The following is a 15,932-nucleotide window of genomic DNA, read 5'->3' on the forward strand; positions in this document are numbered from 1 at the left end:
CTTAAATTCCTCCCATGTGGCAGTAAAATATTCATCCTCATTTGTCATCAACTCTGTTATCTTTTCCTTAACTCTGCGCACAAATGGTTCATCATCAAGCAGCTTTTCGTTGAATTTCCACATGTTCCAGTTGAATCGTGTTCTTTTAAATTTTTCCCCAATCGAGAAGCTTACCAAGCTATGGTCCGTGAACGATTGCGGTGCGACGTTATAACTATTACAAAGGGTGATCAAGTCGTCAGAAACATACACTCTGTCCAGCCTTGCTCGGCTATTTCGCTGAATGTGCGTGTACTGCGGAATCATACCATCAGTGAGGGTTAGGCCAACATCTTCTAAGTTGTGGTCTTCAATTAGTCTGCTCAAAAGGAGAGCACTTTTTTCGCGAACCCTTTCCCTTTTTAGTCGGTCTTCCGGAGAACACACACAGTTAAAATCACCAAGAAATATGACGAAGCGATCACATCTTAGATACTGCTCGATACATTCAAAAAACAAAAATCGATCATTCACATTGTTTGGCGCATAAACGCATATGAACCGCCACAAATCGTGAGAAAAAGAAAAATCTACAATAAGCAAGCGGCCAGTTTCAGAAACAGTTACACTTTCTTCAATAATACCAGCACTCTTCCGTATTAACAACGCACATCCGCCTGATGTGCCATTCGCATGGCACACGCACACATTGTAATGCGCCGTGAAAGGCGTCACCATGCGATCGGTCTGCTCTTGGGTTTCGACCTTAGTTTCTTGTAAGGCAACTACATCGAGTTCCTTCTCCATACACAAGCGGCTAAGTTGATATTGCCTCCTTCGCGCTCCAAGGCCACGAACATTTAACGTGGCAACTCTCAGTGCTCTCTCTAGTTTCACCGCCATTTATCTGCAAAAGCAAGCCGATCGCACGGTGCCGCTGAAGAACACGCGATCCGGACACACTGTAGACAAATTTGCATGCATAACTTCTGCACTGAAAACCACTCGATCCACACGCGTACCTTTAGAGGGTACGCGAAGCCCGATTCCAAAAAGGACGCCATCTCTTCACGACGTTAGTCCGGGCGCCCCAGTAGGCGCCGGGTCCTACTTAGGCGGTTTTGCCGCCGGCCGTCTGTCCGGCGGGATGTTTGGCTTCAGGCGCACGGGCACACGACGACCCGCCTGCGCTTTTGGCGGCGGCTCGTCTTTGGCCCCGTTGTCAAGGTTGCCGTCCAGGTTGCCGTCCAGGTTTCCGGTCGAGTCCCTCGCTCTTTTCATAGCCGCATTGCTTGCACTCGATTCTTCGACGTCCATCAAGGGAGTTGCCGGTCCGTGCTCCGTGGCGGCCTCCTCGGCAGTGGCGGATTTTACGGCCGATTCTTCTTTGGCTCCTTCGTCGCATGCCCTTTGCACTGCATCTTTCGGGCCCGTAGGCAGCACATTTACCACCTTCGTGGATTTAGCAACCGGCACAGAAGGTGTTGCAACTCTGTCCGCCGGTGGTACTAGCACGCGGGAAGCCTCATCAACGTCAGCCTCGTCCATTAACAGGTCAGCCACGTCCTCTCGAAGCGCAGGTCCTGCGACGGATGCGTAAGTCTTAACACATTCCGTATCCTGGTGGCCGTAGCGACGGCATACTGCACATCTCGGGACGCGGCAGTCACGTCGGACATGTCCGGTGTTTCGGCACTTCAGGCAAAGGGGTGCTCTGCCCGGTACCACAACTAGGGTCTGCTCACCAGCTACACGAAGTTGATGGGGCAGGTCTTCTACGGTCATACCCGTCTTCAGTACCAGGGACACCGCCCGTGTCGACGATGCTTTGTCTTGAACTCCTTGAACACGCCACTTTTCATGGAAAACGTCCGTGACCTTTCCGAACGGTAACAGGGCTGTTCGTATATCCTCGTCCGACACGTTATGAAGCATCCAATGCAGCTTCAGCCGCACGGCCTGATTGGCTGGATCAACGACAATGCACCGATGTTCATTCACCTTGAGGTTCTTGGCGCTTGAAAGCTTTTTCACGCCTTCGTCACTCTTGAAAGTAACCGCCCAAACGTGGCTCATCTGATACGCCCCTAGGGCGATGACATCAGCAAGTAGGCCTAAGCTAGCCAACGCATCTCGGAAATGTTCCACACGATACGGCCTGGCACGCACATCCGCATGCAGAAAAACTGTATTTAAAACTATCCGACCTGTCGGCAATTGAGGCAGCAAAACTTGGTATTCCGGGTCTTCTGAGGCAAAACTCCTGGTACCGCGGCCCTGCTGGGCCGCTGAAGCCGCTCCTACGGAGCTCATGATCGGCACGTCCGCTCGCTAGCGCGGCAGAAAGCCGAATCCTCTACTAAGCCACGGCGCCGTCGAAGAACGCGCCTTTGCGCGTTCAACGCAATCGCCGGTATTGTCCTGTGAGCTATAGAAAACGGCAAAAGAAATGAATCGAGGCACCGGTGAGATTCGAACTCACGATCTCCTGTTTACTAGACAGGCGCTTTAACCAACTAAGCCACGGCGCCGTCCAAGAACGCGCCTTTGCGCGTTCAACGCAATCGCCGGTATTGTCCTGTGAACTATAGAAAAACGGCAAAAGAAATGAATCGAGGCACCGGTGAGATTCGAACTCACGATCTCCTGTTTACTAGACAGGCGCTTTAACCAACTAAGCCACGGCGCCGTCGAAGAACGCGCCTTTGCGCGTTCAACGCAATCGCCGGTATTGTCTTGTGAACTATAGAAAAACGGTAAAAGAAATGAATCGAGGCACCGGTAAGATTCGAACTCACGATCTCCTGTTTACTAGACAGGCGCTTTAACCAACTAAGCCACGGCGCCGTCGAAGAACGCGCCTTTGCGCGTTCAACGCAATCGCCGGTATTGTCCTGTGAGCTATAGAAAACGGCAAAAGAAATGAATCGAGGCACCGGTGAGATTCGAACTCACGATCTCCTGTTTACTAGACAGGCGCTTTAACCAACTAAGCCACGGCGCTTTTTTTTTCTTTATTGCCGACTTCGACGTACTCAATCAAGGTTTACAAAGATAAAACGTGTGGACCACACTTTGGCCAACACGGTATTAAAATCTTTTTAACAACGCTAATTCATCAAATAAGGAGATCCATTGTGGTGGATCAGGCAGCGCTTTGAACGCATCTCTTACACACACAACACTCTCAATGAAGTTTTCCCGAGCCGATCGACCAACAATGTCTCCGTTTTGAAATTGCAATCTAGTTTTCCACATAGCGTGGAGGCTCAGGATCATAATAAGGTCATACGGGACATCCTCGGCGTTATCAAACGGTAAGAAGCGTATTCCATATGGGTCCAGGGGTAACTGTTTTTTCAATGTTCTCTGCAGAACATCCCAGTGAAAGATGGCGTCCCAGCAATCTAAGAATGCATGTTCTATTGTTTCCGGTTTTTTACATAATAAGCAGTCGGTGCTCCAGGGGATGAAAATACCCTTCTCATGAAGCCAGGTCTTAACGGGAAGTGTGTTTGTGTGCAATTTGAAGAAAAAAGATTTAGCTGACGGCCGTATTGGCATTTTTTTCACCCTCTTTAAAACGTCTTGTCCTGGGCCTCCACGTTGCGGAGAACGGTACAAAGGTGGAGGGAACATCGCGTCCACGAGATCTCTGTATAGTTTTTTCTTGGTAACGGTAGACAGGTATTGCTGTGAAAAACGTACGTTCAACATCTTATATGAACATACCACTTCACGTAGGTAACCAGTCACTGCTCCTGGCATATTATGAACAGTCGAAACAATGAATCCTGGAAGTTGTCTACACAGCCGTACCTGTATCACTGTCTGGAGAAAAGGATCGTTTTGATCCCGTAAAAACACAAAGCGTGAGACGACTTGTCGCAGAAACAAATGAGCTAAACCAAGCCCACCTTTCTTGACCGGGAGGAACAAGTTCATTCGACTCATCCTCTCCCAGGTGGAGGCCCAAATGAAAATGGCGAAAACACGGTGAACTTTTTGTACGCTTACCCTCGCAGCACACAACACATTCATAACGTACCATATCTTAGAAACTAAAAAAAGGTTGCAAACAGTGGCTCTAGAAAACATTGACAATTGTTTTCCTTTCCACCCGTCAGCCTTTTCCTTTGCTTTCGACACTTGATCTAGCCAGTACGATTCAGGTTCACGGTAATTTCCGAGAGGCACACCCAAGTATTGGGTTGGTAACGTCGACCACTTCAGTCGATAAAAGGTCTCCGGCGTGTCTTCCCAACTACCATGCCAGAAGCCGTAACTCTTATCCCAGTTTATCTGGGCTGCAGTTGAGTCACAAAATTTTTCAACCACAGTCGTTGCCTCCTTAATGCTCGCTTTGGTTGTGCAGAAAATCGCGATATCGTCGGCATATGCCAAAATTTTAACGTGTGCTGCCTGCAGCCGATAGCCTGCTATGCGCTCGTTATTTCTGATCGCCAAACAGAGTGGTTCGAGATAAGCAGCAAATAGAAGGGGCGACAGCGGGCATCCTTGCCGCACCGACGAGAGCACGGGAAAGCTATCGGTGAGCTCCCCATTAACAATGATGCGCGTTAAGCATTCTCTGTACGCCATCATGACGCCTTCCGTTATGACTTTGCCAACGTTCGCATGGTCCAGCATGGAGAACAAAGCCTTGTGCGAGACGAGGTCGAAAGCCTTTGCCAAATCGATCTGCATCATCGCGACGTGATCGCCAATCACATCGCAGCACTCAAGCACACTTCGAGCCGTGTGTACATTCGTTGCAATGCTGCGGCCTTTAATGCCACAAGTCTGGTGCGGCCCTACCAATGTCTTAATTACACTTTGCAGTCGTTTGGCCAAAGCTTTCGTGAATATTTTATAGTCGACATTGGCTAGAGCTATCGGACGATATGACCCTGGCAACAAAAGTTTTTCCTCGTCATCACTCTTCGGAATTAGCACGATATGCGAGGTTGTGAATGACAAGGGCAATCTTTTTCGCTCATACGCTTCGCTGATAACTTCGTGAAGAACAGGGGCCAATGCAGACTTGAAGGTTTTATAGAAAGTGGCCCCCAAGCCATCTGGCCCAGGTGCTTTACCGATGGTTAACTCGTCTATTGCGCACTCTATCTCACTCAGGCTAATTGGCAGTTCCAGCCGTGTCCTGACTTCTTCATCGAGCTTTGGCATCAGCGAGAGAAATTCATTCTGGTAGTTGCATTTAGGATTCCGCGGATGAGCTAAAATATCTTTAAAGTGATCGGCGATCCCTTGCTTGATGTCATTTTTGTCGGATGTAATGTGATTGCCTTTAGCTAGCTGGCGGATTTCTTTCCGACAAGCGTACTTTTTCTCGTCTGATAAAGCTCGTTTCGTTGGAGTTTCTCCCGCCCACAACTTCTCAGACCTTGATCTCACAAGTGCTGCTCTGTATTTTTCTGTATCTATCTTTTCTAGTTCAGTTCTCACTTCCTTTAATTCGTTAACATACACACCAGGCTCGACACTTTCCATGCTAATAAAAAATTGCAGTTGCTGGCGAAGCTTTGTTTCTGCTTGTTTCAGGTTGTGTCGAATGACACTGCTTCTTTCAATGGCCATTGTTTTTACTTTCTGTTTAAATTCTTCCCATTGAATGGCAAAGCTTAATGGCTTGGCTGAAGTCAGGTTTTCTAGTTCCTTCGCTACAGCATCGACAAAAGGATCGTCATTCAACAACTGCGCATTCATTTTCCAGAGATCCCAGTTAAAGGGCCGTTTGCTCTGTCCTTTCCCGAACGTGGCAGTTACCAAGCAGTGATCACTGTATGCTACAGCTTGCACATCATATTCGCAACATAAGGGCACTAGTTCGGCTGACACGTATAATCTATCTAATCGAGCGTGGCTGTCACGTTGGAAGTGGGTAAAACGCGGGCGAGTACCGCTGGCAAAAACACTACCCACATCTTCCAGGTCATAATCATGCACCACTGCGTTAAGAAATTCGGCACTCTTATCACGAATGCGTGAACATTTTGCTCGGTCTTCAGCATAGCAAACACAGTTAAAATCACCCAGCAGTATTACGACCTTGGAACAGTTTACGTACGCTTCAAGACGCTCAAAGAAAGATCGACGGTCCGTTTCAATATTCGGCGCATAGATACAAATAGCACGGTAATCCACATCCTCAAAACAGAAATCAGCCACTAAGAGGCGCCCAGTTTCACACGAAAACACTGACTGCATACAAATGCCAAAATTATTTCTTAGGAATATAGCGCAGCCGCCTGATCCACCAACCGCATGACAAACGCACACGTCAAAGTGCGCTCTAAAATTGGACACCATTCTGTCGGTTAGCTCTTGGCTCTCAATTTTCGTTTCTTGGATTCCTACTATATGTAAGTCATTATCCAAGAGAAGACGACTTAGCTGACATTGCCGTCTTCTTGCACTGAGCCCTCGTACATTTAACGTTGCTACACGTAGCATTCCTTCGAAATTAACCGCCATGACTACACGGTAGAATGGTGCCCATCACAATTACACAAGTATGAGCGCTCATGAAGGTGCGCCGGCAACCACGTGGAATGCCTCTAAAGGAGACGCCGCTCGACCTTCCGGAAAGGGCACTCAAGTGCAACTTGGGCCCCCCTTCCAGGCAAGGTTCTGAAAAACTAGCGCTCAGGATGACGGCCATTGCACTCACCAACCCCCCAACCCCACTCGAATTAGACAGCACGGAATTACGGAGGCGGTTTACCCGCCTGCCGTGGATCGACCGTAACGTTCGGCCGAAGCTTCAAGGTCGACCTCCTTATACCTGTCGCTTTGGGCGGTGGCTCGTCGCCGCCGCTGCCGTCCTGTTTCGCCGTCCGGCTAACGGTCTGGTTGTGGGGCCGTTTTCCCGTCGGTTGGGTAGATGGGCCTGTGAGGGTGTCCATGCCTTCAGGTTCAACGAGGGAGGAGGTCACCTCCGCATCAGGTGGGGTTTTCTCTTCAGCATTCGGCATGGCCGCGGTGCCCTCTGCAGTCGCTTGTTGGTGTCCTGTGAAGACAGCCTGAGCGACTTGTTTCTCCTCCTGTTCAAGCCGCACCGCCGGCTTTGCCACGACGTCAGCTGCTTCACCCGCCGCGGTCGACGTGTCCTCCATGTCCGCCTCGTCCATGAGTAGGGCGGAGTTGTCCTCATTGCCCACGGGTCCGGTGACGCTAGCGTACGTGCGCTCGCACTGGCTGTCCTCATGACCGAAGCGTCGGCAGGCACCACACCGTGGAATGCGGCACTCGCGACGAATGTGGCCCGTGCCGCGGCAGCGTAGGCAGAGAGGAGCTCTGCCCGGCACAACCACGAGAGCCAGTTCCCCGGCGACGCTCACCTGATGCGGAAGGTCGTCGAGCTTTACGCCCGGCTTCAACTTCAGCGTAACCAGCCTTGTTGTTGAGTTCTTATCAGTCACGCCGTGAACCCGCCAGCGCTCGCGGACTACGTCGGTGACCTTTCCAAACGGCGCGAAGGCAAAACGTACGTCCTCGTCAGGAACGCTGGGCAGCAGCCAATGCACTTTCAGGCGTACGTCCTGGTTGGCGGGGTCGATGACGAGACACCGGCCCTTCTTGACCTGCAGCTCTCCAACGCTGACGATCTTTTTCACCGCCTCGCTGTCCTTGAAGGTCACGGCCCACACATGGCTCATACGGTAGGCCCCGAGAGCAGCCACTTCCGGCAGGAGCGATAACTGGGCGAGCGCGTCGCGAAAATCTTCCACCCGGTATGGGCGGGCCCTGATATCACAGTGTAGAAAAACGGTATTCAAAACAAAACGCCCTGTTGGCAGACTAGGCAAAACAACTTGATACTCGTCGTCCGAGGCAGAAATCCTGGTACCGCGGCCCGTCTGGGCCTAAGCCACGGCGCCGTCGAAGAACGCGCCTTTGCGCGTTCAACGCAATCGCCGGTATTGTCCTGTGAACTATAGAAAAACGGCAAAAGAAATGAATCGAGGCACCGGTGAGATTCGAACTCACGATCTCCTGTTTACTAGACAGGCGCTTTAACCAACTAAGCCACGGCGCCGTCGAAGAACGCGCCTTTGCGCGTTCAACGCAATCGCCGGTATTGTCCTGTGAGCTATAGAAAAACGGCAAAAGAAATGAATCGAGGCCCCGGTGAGATTCGAACTCACGATCTCCTGTTTACTAGACAGGCGCTTTAACCAACTAAGCCACGGCGCCGTCGAAGAACGCGCCTTTGCGCGTTCAACGCAATCGCCGGTATTGTCCTGTGAACTATAGAAAAACGGCAAAAGAAATGTATTGAGGCACCGGTGAGATTCGAACTCACGATCTCCTGTTTACTAGACAGGCGCTTTAACCAACTAAGCCACGGCGCCGTCGAAGAACGCGCCTTTGCGCGTTCAACGCAATCGCCGGTATTGTCCTGTGAGCTATAGAAAAACGGCAAAAGAAATGAATCGAGGCCCCGGTGAGATTCGAACTCACGATCTCCTGTTTACTAGACAGGCGCTTTAACCAACTAAGCCACGGCGCCGTCGAAGAACGCGCCTTTGCGCGTTCAACGCAATCGCCGGTATTGTCCTGTGAACTATAGAAAAACGGCAAAAGAAATGTATTGAGGCACCGGTGAGATTCGAACTCACGATCTCCTGTTTACTAGACAGGCGCTTTAACCAACGAAGCCACGGCGCCGTCGAAGAACGCGCCTTTGCGCGTTCAACGCAATCGCCGGTATTGTCCTGTGAGCTATAGAAAAACGGCAAAAGAAATGAATCGAGGCCCCGGTGAGATTCGAACTCACGATCTCCTGTTTACTAGACAGGCGCTTTAACCAACTAAGCCACGGCGCCGTCGAAGAACGCGCCTTCGCGCGTTCAACGCAATCGCCGGTATTGTCCTGTGAGCTATAGAAAACGGCAAAAGAAATGAATCGAGGCACCGGTGAGATTCGAACTCACGATCTCCTGTTTACTAGACAGGCGCTTTAACCAACTAAGCCACGGCGCCGTCGAAGAACGCGCCTTTGCGCGTTCAACGCAATCGCCGGTATTGTCCTGTGAACTATAGAAAAACGGCAAAAGAAATGAATCGAGGCACCGGTGAGATTCGAACTCACGATCTCCTGTTTACTAGACAGGCGCTTTAACCAACTAAGCCACGGCGCCGTCGAAGAACGCGCCTTTGCGCGTTCAACGCAATCGCCGGTATTGTCCTGTGAGCTATAGAAAAACGGCAAAAGAAATGAATCGAGGCCCCGGTGAGATTCGAACTCACGATCTCCTGTTTACTAGACAGGCGCTTTAACCAACTAAGCCACGGCGCCGTCGAAGAACGCGCCTTTGCGCGTTCAACGCAATCGCCGGTATTGTCCTGTGAACTATAGAAAACGGCAAAAGAAATGAATTGAGGCACCGGTGAGATTCGAACTCACGATCTCCTGTTTACTAGACAGGCGCTTTAACCAACTAAGCCACGGCGCCGTCGAAGAACGCGCCTTTGCGCGTTCAACGCAATCGCCGGTATTGTCCTGTGAGCTATAGAAAACGGCAAAAGAAATGAATCGAGGCACCGGTGAGATTCGAACTCACGATCTCCTGTTTACTAGACAGGCGCTTTAACCAACTAAGCCACGGCGCCGTCGAAGAACGCGCCTTTGCGCGTTCAACGCAATCGCCGGTATTGTCCTGTGAACTATAGAAAAACGGCAAAAGAAATGAATCGAGGCACCGGTGAGATTCGAACTCACGATCTCCTGTTTACTAGACAGGCGCTTTAACCAACTAAGCCACGGCGCCGTCGAAGAACGCGCCTTTGCGCGTTCAACGCAATCGCCGGTATTGTCTTGTGAACTATAGAAAAACGGCAAAAGAAATGAATTGAGGCACCGGTGAGATTCGAACTCACGATCTCCTGTTTACTAGACAGGCGCTTTAACCAACTAAGCCACGGCGCCGTGGAAGAACGCGCCTTTGCGCGTTCAACGCAATCGCCGGTATTGTCCTGTGAGCTATAGAAAAACGGCAAAAGAAATGAATCGAGGCCCCGGTGAGATTCGAACTCACGATCTCCTGTTTACTAGACAGGCGCTTTAACCAACTAAGCCACGGCGCCGTCGAAGAACGCGCCTTTGCGCGTTCAACGCAATCGCCGGTATTGTCCTGTGAACTATAGAAAACGGCAAAAGAAATGAATTGAGGCACCGGTGAGATTCGAACTCACGATCTCCTGTTTACTAGACAGGCGCTTTAACCAACTAAGCCACGGCGCCGTCGAAGAACGCGCCTTTGCGCGTTCAACGCAATCGCCGGTATTGTCCTGTGAGCTATAGAAAACGGCAAAAGAAATGAATCGAGGCACCGGTGAGATTCGAACTCACGATCTCCTGTTTACTAGACAGGCGCTTTAACCAACTAAGCCACGGCGCCGTCGAAGAACGCGCCTTTGCGCGTTCAACGCAATCGCCGGTATTGTCCTGTGAACTATAGAAAAACGGCAAAAGAAATGAATTGAGGCACCGGTGAGATTCGAACTCACGATCTCCTGTTTACTAGACAGGCGCTTTAACCAACTGAGCCACGGCGCCGTCGAAGAACGCGCCTTTGCGCGTTCAACGCAATCGCCGGTATTGTCCTGTGAGCTATAGAAAACGGCAAAAGAAATGAATTGAGGCACCGGTGAGATTCGAACTCACGATCTCCTGTTTACTAGACAGGCGCTTTAACCAACTAAGCCACGGCGCCGTCGAAGCACGCGCCTTTGCGCGTTCAACGCAATCGCCGGTATTGTCCTGTGAACTATAGAAAAACGGCAAAAGAAATGAATTGAGGCACCGGTGAGATTCGAACTCACGATCTCCTGTTTACTAGACAGGCGCTTTAACCAACTGAGCCACGGCGCCGTCGAAGAACGCGCCTTTGCGCGTTCAACGCAATCGCCGGTATTGTCCTTTGAACTATAGAAAAACGGCAAAAGAAATGAATTGAGGCACCGGTGAGATTCGAACTTACGATCTCCTGTTTACTAGACAGGCGCTTTAACCAACTAAGCCACGGCGCCAGCGGCGCCAGTGTGACTGCGTGTCTATTTTTTTTTTTTTTTTTTATTTATTACCGGTTTTTCCGCAGAACGTGCAATTTCCACACATTACAGTATCACAATTGCAATACAAACAAAAAGGAAAGAAACGAGTCACACCGTACAACAAAGCCGTCTGTCCCTGTTGGACAGGCGTTGTCAACTTAAAATTCCTTCATGGCTGTCAGAGGTTCTAGCCTCCACAGCCATTCCGGAACACATTGTTGCATTTTCTGTATTTCTATGAATCGCGACATACATTCTCTGAAATAATCGCGTGCGGGCCTAGCGTCAGGATCACAATAGTACCCTGCCATACGAGCCCGCCATATACAGTGGAGAGCGTTTAACATAATGAAATCATATGGAACCCCGTCATCATCCTTAATTGTGAGATACCTTATCCCTTGGGGGTCCACCGGTAACTCTTTTTTCAGGGTTCGCTTTAAGACGTCCCAGAAAAAGAAGCCCTCCCAACATTCCAAGAAAACGTGATCTATGGTTTCCTGCTTTTTGCAGATCAAGCAATGCGTTCCCCATGGTACGATACAACCTCGCTCTTCCATGAAAGTCTTCACTGAGAGCGTACCGGTGTGAAGCTTAAAAAAAAACGTTTTTACCCCTGGTGGCACCTCCATGCGTTTTACGCGTTTAAGTACATCAAGTCCTGGCCCTCCACTGTAAATGGCTCTGTATAACGGCACTGGAAAAACAATGTCGCACACATCTTTATACAATCTTTTCCTTTTAACATCGCAAAGGTAATCCATTGAAAATCGAACAGAAAGAAATCTTACGCTGTCGGCCACTTCCTTAAAGAAGCCACGAAGTGATCCGGTAACGCATGCCGTACTAACGACATGTGCCGGCAAAGCACCGCTCAACCTGAGCTGGCATACTGTGCGCAGAAAAGGATGGCGCACATCGCGGAAAAACAAGAATTGGTTTACTAGTTGTCTAACAAAAAGATGAACCAAACCCACACCCCCGTTCTTCACTCTCCTAAACAAATTTGTTCGGCTGCACCTTTCCCATGTTGACCCCCAGATGAAAACAGCAAACACTCTGTGCAGCCTTTGCACATTTGCTCTCGAGCAATACAACGCTTGCATGACATAATATAACTTCGTGACAAAAAACATATTACAGACTGTCGCCCTTGCAAAAATAGACAGCTTCACATCCTTCCATCTGTCCGCCTTTTCTTTCATTTCATCGGCTTGGCTCCTCCAATATTCATCGCTACTATTGTAGCTATTGAGAGGAACGCCCAGATACCTCGTCGGCGTTTTGACCCAGTTGAGGTTCGCGAACTTGTCCGGTGCAGACTCCCATTTCCCGTGCCAGAGGCCTAGCGATTTGCCCCAATTTATTCTACTACCCGTGACATCACAGAAATGTTTTACTGCCGATACTGTTTCCGTTACACTTGGTTTGTCTGTGCAACACACTGCAATGTCATCTGCATATGCGAGCAGCTTCACCTCTGTCCCTGCTAATCTGAAACCACGTATTTTGTCATTTCCGTTAATTACTACACACATTGCTTCTATGTATATGGCAAATAACAGCGGACTGAGGGGACAGCCTTGGCGTACTGAACGCATGATGTTAATGGGGGCCCCCAGAGACTTATTGACAATTAATCTTGTTGTGCAATTCTTGTACGCCAAGGCCACGCCCTCCCTGATGATGGAACCGACATTAACATGATCCAAGATGGCAAACAAAATAACGTGAGCGACACAATCGAACGCTTTCTCCAAATCGAGCTGAAGAACTGCTACGCCACCCTCGGTGACGTCACAGCACTCGATCACGCACCGCATCTGATGGATGTTCGAAAAAATGGACCGTCCCTTGATGCCGCAAGTTTGGTGGTCTCCGACAATTTCCTTGATGACGCCTTGAAGTCTCGCAGCTAAAATCTTCATAAAGATCTTGTAATCAATGTTTGTTAGTGATATCGGTCTATAGGATGACACGAATCTGAGTTTGTCTGTTTGATCACTCTTAGGGATTAGTATTGTGTGCGCTTTTCCAAAAGATGGGGGCAATAATTTCTTCTCGTACGCGTCATTGAATACGTGTGCTAACAATGGGGCCAGTTCTCTATTGAAAGCCTTATATAACCCCGCACAGAGTCCATCAGGCCCAGGCGACTTGCCCGAGTTCAAATCGCCGATTGCCTTTTCAACTTCGTTCTCGGTAATGTTGACTTCCAATCGTTCTTTAGCGTCATCTCCCAGTCTCGGCATCCGCTGAAGAAAATCGGCTTTGAAACTCTCTACATTCGCTGCCTGAAATGCAAAGAGCGACTGGTAGTACTGACAGAAGGCGCGCCCTATGCTTTCGTTGTCGTCAACAACAACCCCGTTCATTAAAATCTTATCCACATGGTTTCGCCGTCCGTGCGCCTTCTCGAGTCCAAGCGCCCTTTTTGTGGGCGTCTCCCCCGCCGCTAATACATCTGCTCGTGCACGCACGATGGCACCTTGATAACGTTCTTTATCGAACTGTTCAAGCTTTTCCTTGACGCTCCGCACATCGTCTTTGTACAGACCAGGCTCTCTGCACTCCATCGTTATCAGCTGCTGAAGTAGTGTTCGCAAACCTTTTTCTTTATATTCCCTCTCAAATTTGAGGCAGCTTGACCTTTCTAAGGCTTTCATTTTAACTTTTTGTTTGAAACATTCCCACTTTTCAGCTATTGTTTCAGCTTCATCTTTGCGTATTTCATTAATGGCATTCCGTACTGCCTTTACAAAAGATTCATCATTTAATAACGAGGCATTCATTTTCCACATCTCCCAATTAAACGCATGTTTCCGTTTCCCTATACCGACATTACATATTACGAGACAGTGATCTGAGAACGATACGGGTACTACAGAATAACCGTGGCATCTTGGAATTGTATCCAGCGAAATGTAGATTCGGTCCAACCGCGCATGGCTACTGCCCTGAAAACGTGTAAATGTCACGTCACGCCCCCCTTCCAGACAATCAAAAACGTCATCTAGTTCATTTTCACTAATTAGTTTTGACAAGACTTCACTGCTTCTGTCACGCACACCGGCATTATTGGCTCTGTCACTAGCGCTCATTACGCAATTGAAGTCTCCTAAGAGCATAACGCGCTTATCGCACCGAACATACTGCGAAAGGTTCGAAAAGAAACGGGCACGCTCTTCTACTGAATTGGGCGCATATACGCATATGACACGGTACTGAATTTCGCACAAAACAATATCGCAAAAAACAATCCTTCCAGATTGACAAGAAAAGGTACTTTGAATCTGCAGTCCAGGCAGTTTCTTCACAAAAAGAATGCACCCCCCAGCCGTGCCTAACGCATGGCTTACCACCGCAAAATACCTAGACGTGAAACGGCGCACCATGCTCCCGGTCTCCTCCTCCCCGTCAACCTTAGTTTCCTGGACGGCTAGTACGTCGACGTCGTGGTCAGTGACCAACCGCAGGACTTGACTTTGCCTACGACTAGCCGCCAACCCTCTCACATTTAAAGTGGCAATATTAAGGGACGGTATCTGAGCCATGTTGAGCTAAAGGGAAAAGTAGGCCCGGAGCATGGTGCTTACCGTTCACGACTAGCCCTCGGCTAGCCGCCTCCGGGACCTCCCGGTTTCCCGGCGTTGTTTGTGGGCGGCACTTTGTCCGCAGGCTTTCTCTCAGGTGGGACATTCGGCTTTGGTTTCAAGCTCGTGCGCCTCCCAAGAGGTGTCTTTGTCGGCGGCCCTTCGCTGGTGCTGGTCGCGCCGTCGTTGCGGTCCTTAGTCTGGTCATGGGGGCGCTTGACTGGCGCACCAAGAGTCGAAGTCCGGTCGCCGTCGAGGACGGCCTCCTCCTGCTGCATTGCCGTCGCATCGTTGTCGGGCGGGTCCTCACTACTGCTCCGCGTAGGCTGGCCCTCAGCGGTCGCGCCCTGCACCGTCCCACTCGGCTTCACGGTAGTCTCAGCCACCCTGCTGTCTACGGCCAAACTCGTCGTTCCACTGGCTGTCGCTGTCGGGACCGTGTCCAGAGTTCCTTTAGCAGCGTCCTCCGCCTCGGCCACGTCCATGACGTGCTCTGCCGCAACGTCACAAGTTACTGGGCCTGTTACGGTGGCATAAGATCTTACGCAGTCAGCGTCGACGTGGCCGAAACGTCTGCATAGAGAACAGCGGGGGACTCTGCACTCACGGCGGACGTGTCCCGTGCCGTGGCAGCGCAGGCACTGCATTGGTCGACCGGGCACGACGACCAAGGCCAACTCTCCGCCGACGCGGATCTGATGGGGCAGATCCTCCACTTTCATGCCGCTTTTCAATTTCAAAATGACGGTCCTGGTGGTTGAGGTCTTCGCTCCCATGCCTTCGACTCGCCACCGCTCCCGGCTCACCTCCTCCACCTTGCCGAAAGCCGCGAATGCCGTCCGGACGTCCTCGTCGGCAACACCGTAAAGCAGCCAGTGAAGCCTTAGCTTCACCTGTTGATCCTGCGGGTCAACGATGACGCACCGTCGTCCCTTCACTTGGAGTTCCTTGAGGTCCAGAAGCCTTTTTGTGGCACTCGCATCGCTGAAGGTCACTGCCCAGACGTGGTTGATCTGGTACGCCCCTATGCATACCACATCAGGCAGCAAGCCCGTCGGCAGAAGGGCGTCCCGGAAATCTTCCACCTTGTACGGTCTCGCACGTACATCACCGTGCAAAAAGACGGTATTAATCACCAATTGACCTTTGGGCAGTTGCGGCAAAATAAAAGCATAATCCTTGTCGTCGTTTAGCCTGTTTCCGCGGCCTAAAGTGACTGCGTGACTGCGTGTCTATGTAGGCTCGTAGATAGCCGATCGACCCAATTTATTCGTATCATTG

At 50.3% G+C, this 15,932-nt stretch overlaps 1 protein-coding gene and 24 non-coding genes across 25 annotated transcripts; all 25 read right to left on the reverse strand.

Moving 5' to 3' along the window:
• Positions 1-1,086: 1,086 nt before the first annotated feature.
• Positions 1,087-2,336, reverse strand: LOC140219105 (uncharacterized). The gene has a single exon (XM_072288988.1). The coding sequence runs from the start codon at positions 2,290-2,292 to the stop codon at positions 1,087-1,089; it is 1,206 nt and encodes a 401-aa protein (XP_072145089.1). The 5' UTR covers positions 2,293-2,336.
• Positions 2,337-2,436: 100 nt separating this feature from the next.
• TRNAT-AGU (transfer RNA threonine (anticodon AGU)) lies at positions 2,437-2,510 on the reverse strand. The gene has a single exon. It is a non-coding gene; the product is annotated as a tRNA-Thr (tRNA).
• An 84-nt stretch (positions 2,511-2,594) lies between these two features.
• Positions 2,595-2,668, reverse strand: TRNAT-AGU (transfer RNA threonine (anticodon AGU)). The gene has a single exon. It is a non-coding gene; the product is annotated as a tRNA-Thr (tRNA).
• Positions 2,669-2,752: 84 nt separating this feature from the next.
• On the reverse strand, positions 2,753-2,826 carry TRNAT-AGU (transfer RNA threonine (anticodon AGU)). The gene has a single exon. It is a non-coding gene; the product is annotated as a tRNA-Thr (tRNA).
• Positions 2,827-2,909: 83 nt separating this feature from the next.
• TRNAT-AGU (transfer RNA threonine (anticodon AGU)) lies at positions 2,910-2,983 on the reverse strand. The gene has a single exon. It is a non-coding gene; the product is annotated as a tRNA-Thr (tRNA).
• Positions 2,984-7,964: 4,981 nt separating this feature from the next.
• TRNAT-AGU (transfer RNA threonine (anticodon AGU)) lies at positions 7,965-8,038 on the reverse strand. The gene has a single exon. It is a non-coding gene; the product is annotated as a tRNA-Thr (tRNA).
• Positions 8,039-8,122: 84 nt separating this feature from the next.
• Positions 8,123-8,196, reverse strand: TRNAT-AGU (transfer RNA threonine (anticodon AGU)). Its single transcript has one exon. It is a non-coding gene; the product is annotated as a tRNA-Thr (tRNA).
• Positions 8,197-8,280: 84 nt separating this feature from the next.
• On the reverse strand, positions 8,281-8,354 carry TRNAT-AGU (transfer RNA threonine (anticodon AGU)). Its single transcript has one exon. It is a non-coding gene; the product is annotated as a tRNA-Thr (tRNA).
• Positions 8,355-8,438: 84 nt separating this feature from the next.
• TRNAT-AGU (transfer RNA threonine (anticodon AGU)) lies at positions 8,439-8,512 on the reverse strand. Its single transcript has one exon. It is a non-coding gene; the product is annotated as a tRNA-Thr (tRNA).
• An 84-nt stretch (positions 8,513-8,596) lies between these two features.
• TRNAT-AGU (transfer RNA threonine (anticodon AGU)) lies at positions 8,597-8,670 on the reverse strand. The gene has a single exon. It is a non-coding gene; the product is annotated as a tRNA-Thr (tRNA).
• Positions 8,671-8,754: 84 nt separating this feature from the next.
• TRNAT-AGU (transfer RNA threonine (anticodon AGU)) lies at positions 8,755-8,828 on the reverse strand. Its single transcript has one exon. It is a non-coding gene; the product is annotated as a tRNA-Thr (tRNA).
• Positions 8,829-8,911: 83 nt separating this feature from the next.
• TRNAT-AGU (transfer RNA threonine (anticodon AGU)) lies at positions 8,912-8,985 on the reverse strand. The gene has a single exon. It is a non-coding gene; the product is annotated as a tRNA-Thr (tRNA).
• An 84-nt stretch (positions 8,986-9,069) lies between these two features.
• TRNAT-AGU (transfer RNA threonine (anticodon AGU)) lies at positions 9,070-9,143 on the reverse strand. The gene has a single exon. It is a non-coding gene; the product is annotated as a tRNA-Thr (tRNA).
• Positions 9,144-9,227: 84 nt separating this feature from the next.
• Positions 9,228-9,301, reverse strand: TRNAT-AGU (transfer RNA threonine (anticodon AGU)). Its single transcript has one exon. It is a non-coding gene; the product is annotated as a tRNA-Thr (tRNA).
• Positions 9,302-9,384: 83 nt separating this feature from the next.
• Positions 9,385-9,458, reverse strand: TRNAT-AGU (transfer RNA threonine (anticodon AGU)). Its single transcript has one exon. It is a non-coding gene; the product is annotated as a tRNA-Thr (tRNA).
• An 83-nt stretch (positions 9,459-9,541) lies between these two features.
• Positions 9,542-9,615, reverse strand: TRNAT-AGU (transfer RNA threonine (anticodon AGU)). The gene has a single exon. It is a non-coding gene; the product is annotated as a tRNA-Thr (tRNA).
• An 84-nt stretch (positions 9,616-9,699) lies between these two features.
• On the reverse strand, positions 9,700-9,773 carry TRNAT-AGU (transfer RNA threonine (anticodon AGU)). The gene has a single exon. It is a non-coding gene; the product is annotated as a tRNA-Thr (tRNA).
• An 84-nt stretch (positions 9,774-9,857) lies between these two features.
• On the reverse strand, positions 9,858-9,931 carry TRNAT-AGU (transfer RNA threonine (anticodon AGU)). The gene has a single exon. It is a non-coding gene; the product is annotated as a tRNA-Thr (tRNA).
• An 84-nt stretch (positions 9,932-10,015) lies between these two features.
• TRNAT-AGU (transfer RNA threonine (anticodon AGU)) lies at positions 10,016-10,089 on the reverse strand. Its single transcript has one exon. It is a non-coding gene; the product is annotated as a tRNA-Thr (tRNA).
• An 83-nt stretch (positions 10,090-10,172) lies between these two features.
• TRNAT-AGU (transfer RNA threonine (anticodon AGU)) lies at positions 10,173-10,246 on the reverse strand. The gene has a single exon. It is a non-coding gene; the product is annotated as a tRNA-Thr (tRNA).
• An 83-nt stretch (positions 10,247-10,329) lies between these two features.
• TRNAT-AGU (transfer RNA threonine (anticodon AGU)) lies at positions 10,330-10,403 on the reverse strand. Its single transcript has one exon. It is a non-coding gene; the product is annotated as a tRNA-Thr (tRNA).
• Positions 10,404-10,487: 84 nt separating this feature from the next.
• On the reverse strand, positions 10,488-10,561 carry TRNAT-AGU (transfer RNA threonine (anticodon AGU)). The gene has a single exon. It is a non-coding gene; the product is annotated as a tRNA-Thr (tRNA).
• Positions 10,562-10,644: 83 nt separating this feature from the next.
• TRNAT-AGU (transfer RNA threonine (anticodon AGU)) lies at positions 10,645-10,718 on the reverse strand. The gene has a single exon. It is a non-coding gene; the product is annotated as a tRNA-Thr (tRNA).
• Positions 10,719-10,802: 84 nt separating this feature from the next.
• Positions 10,803-10,876, reverse strand: TRNAT-AGU (transfer RNA threonine (anticodon AGU)). The gene has a single exon. It is a non-coding gene; the product is annotated as a tRNA-Thr (tRNA).
• An 84-nt stretch (positions 10,877-10,960) lies between these two features.
• TRNAT-AGU (transfer RNA threonine (anticodon AGU)) lies at positions 10,961-11,034 on the reverse strand. Its single transcript has one exon. It is a non-coding gene; the product is annotated as a tRNA-Thr (tRNA).
• Positions 11,035-15,932: the final 4,898 nt, after the last annotated feature.

The sequence above is a fragment of the Dermacentor andersoni genome, chromosome 6 (genome assembly GCF_023375885.2).
Source record: "Dermacentor andersoni chromosome 6, qqDerAnde1_hic_scaffold, whole genome shotgun sequence".
NCBI lineage: Eukaryota > Metazoa > Arthropoda > Arachnida > Ixodida > Ixodidae > Dermacentor > Dermacentor andersoni.

Coding starts and splice junctions, on each gene's coding strand:
- LOC140219105 (XM_072288988.1), bottom strand. CDS start 2,292: ATGAGCTCCGTAGGAGCGGCTTCAGCGGCCCAGCAGGGCCGCGGTACC.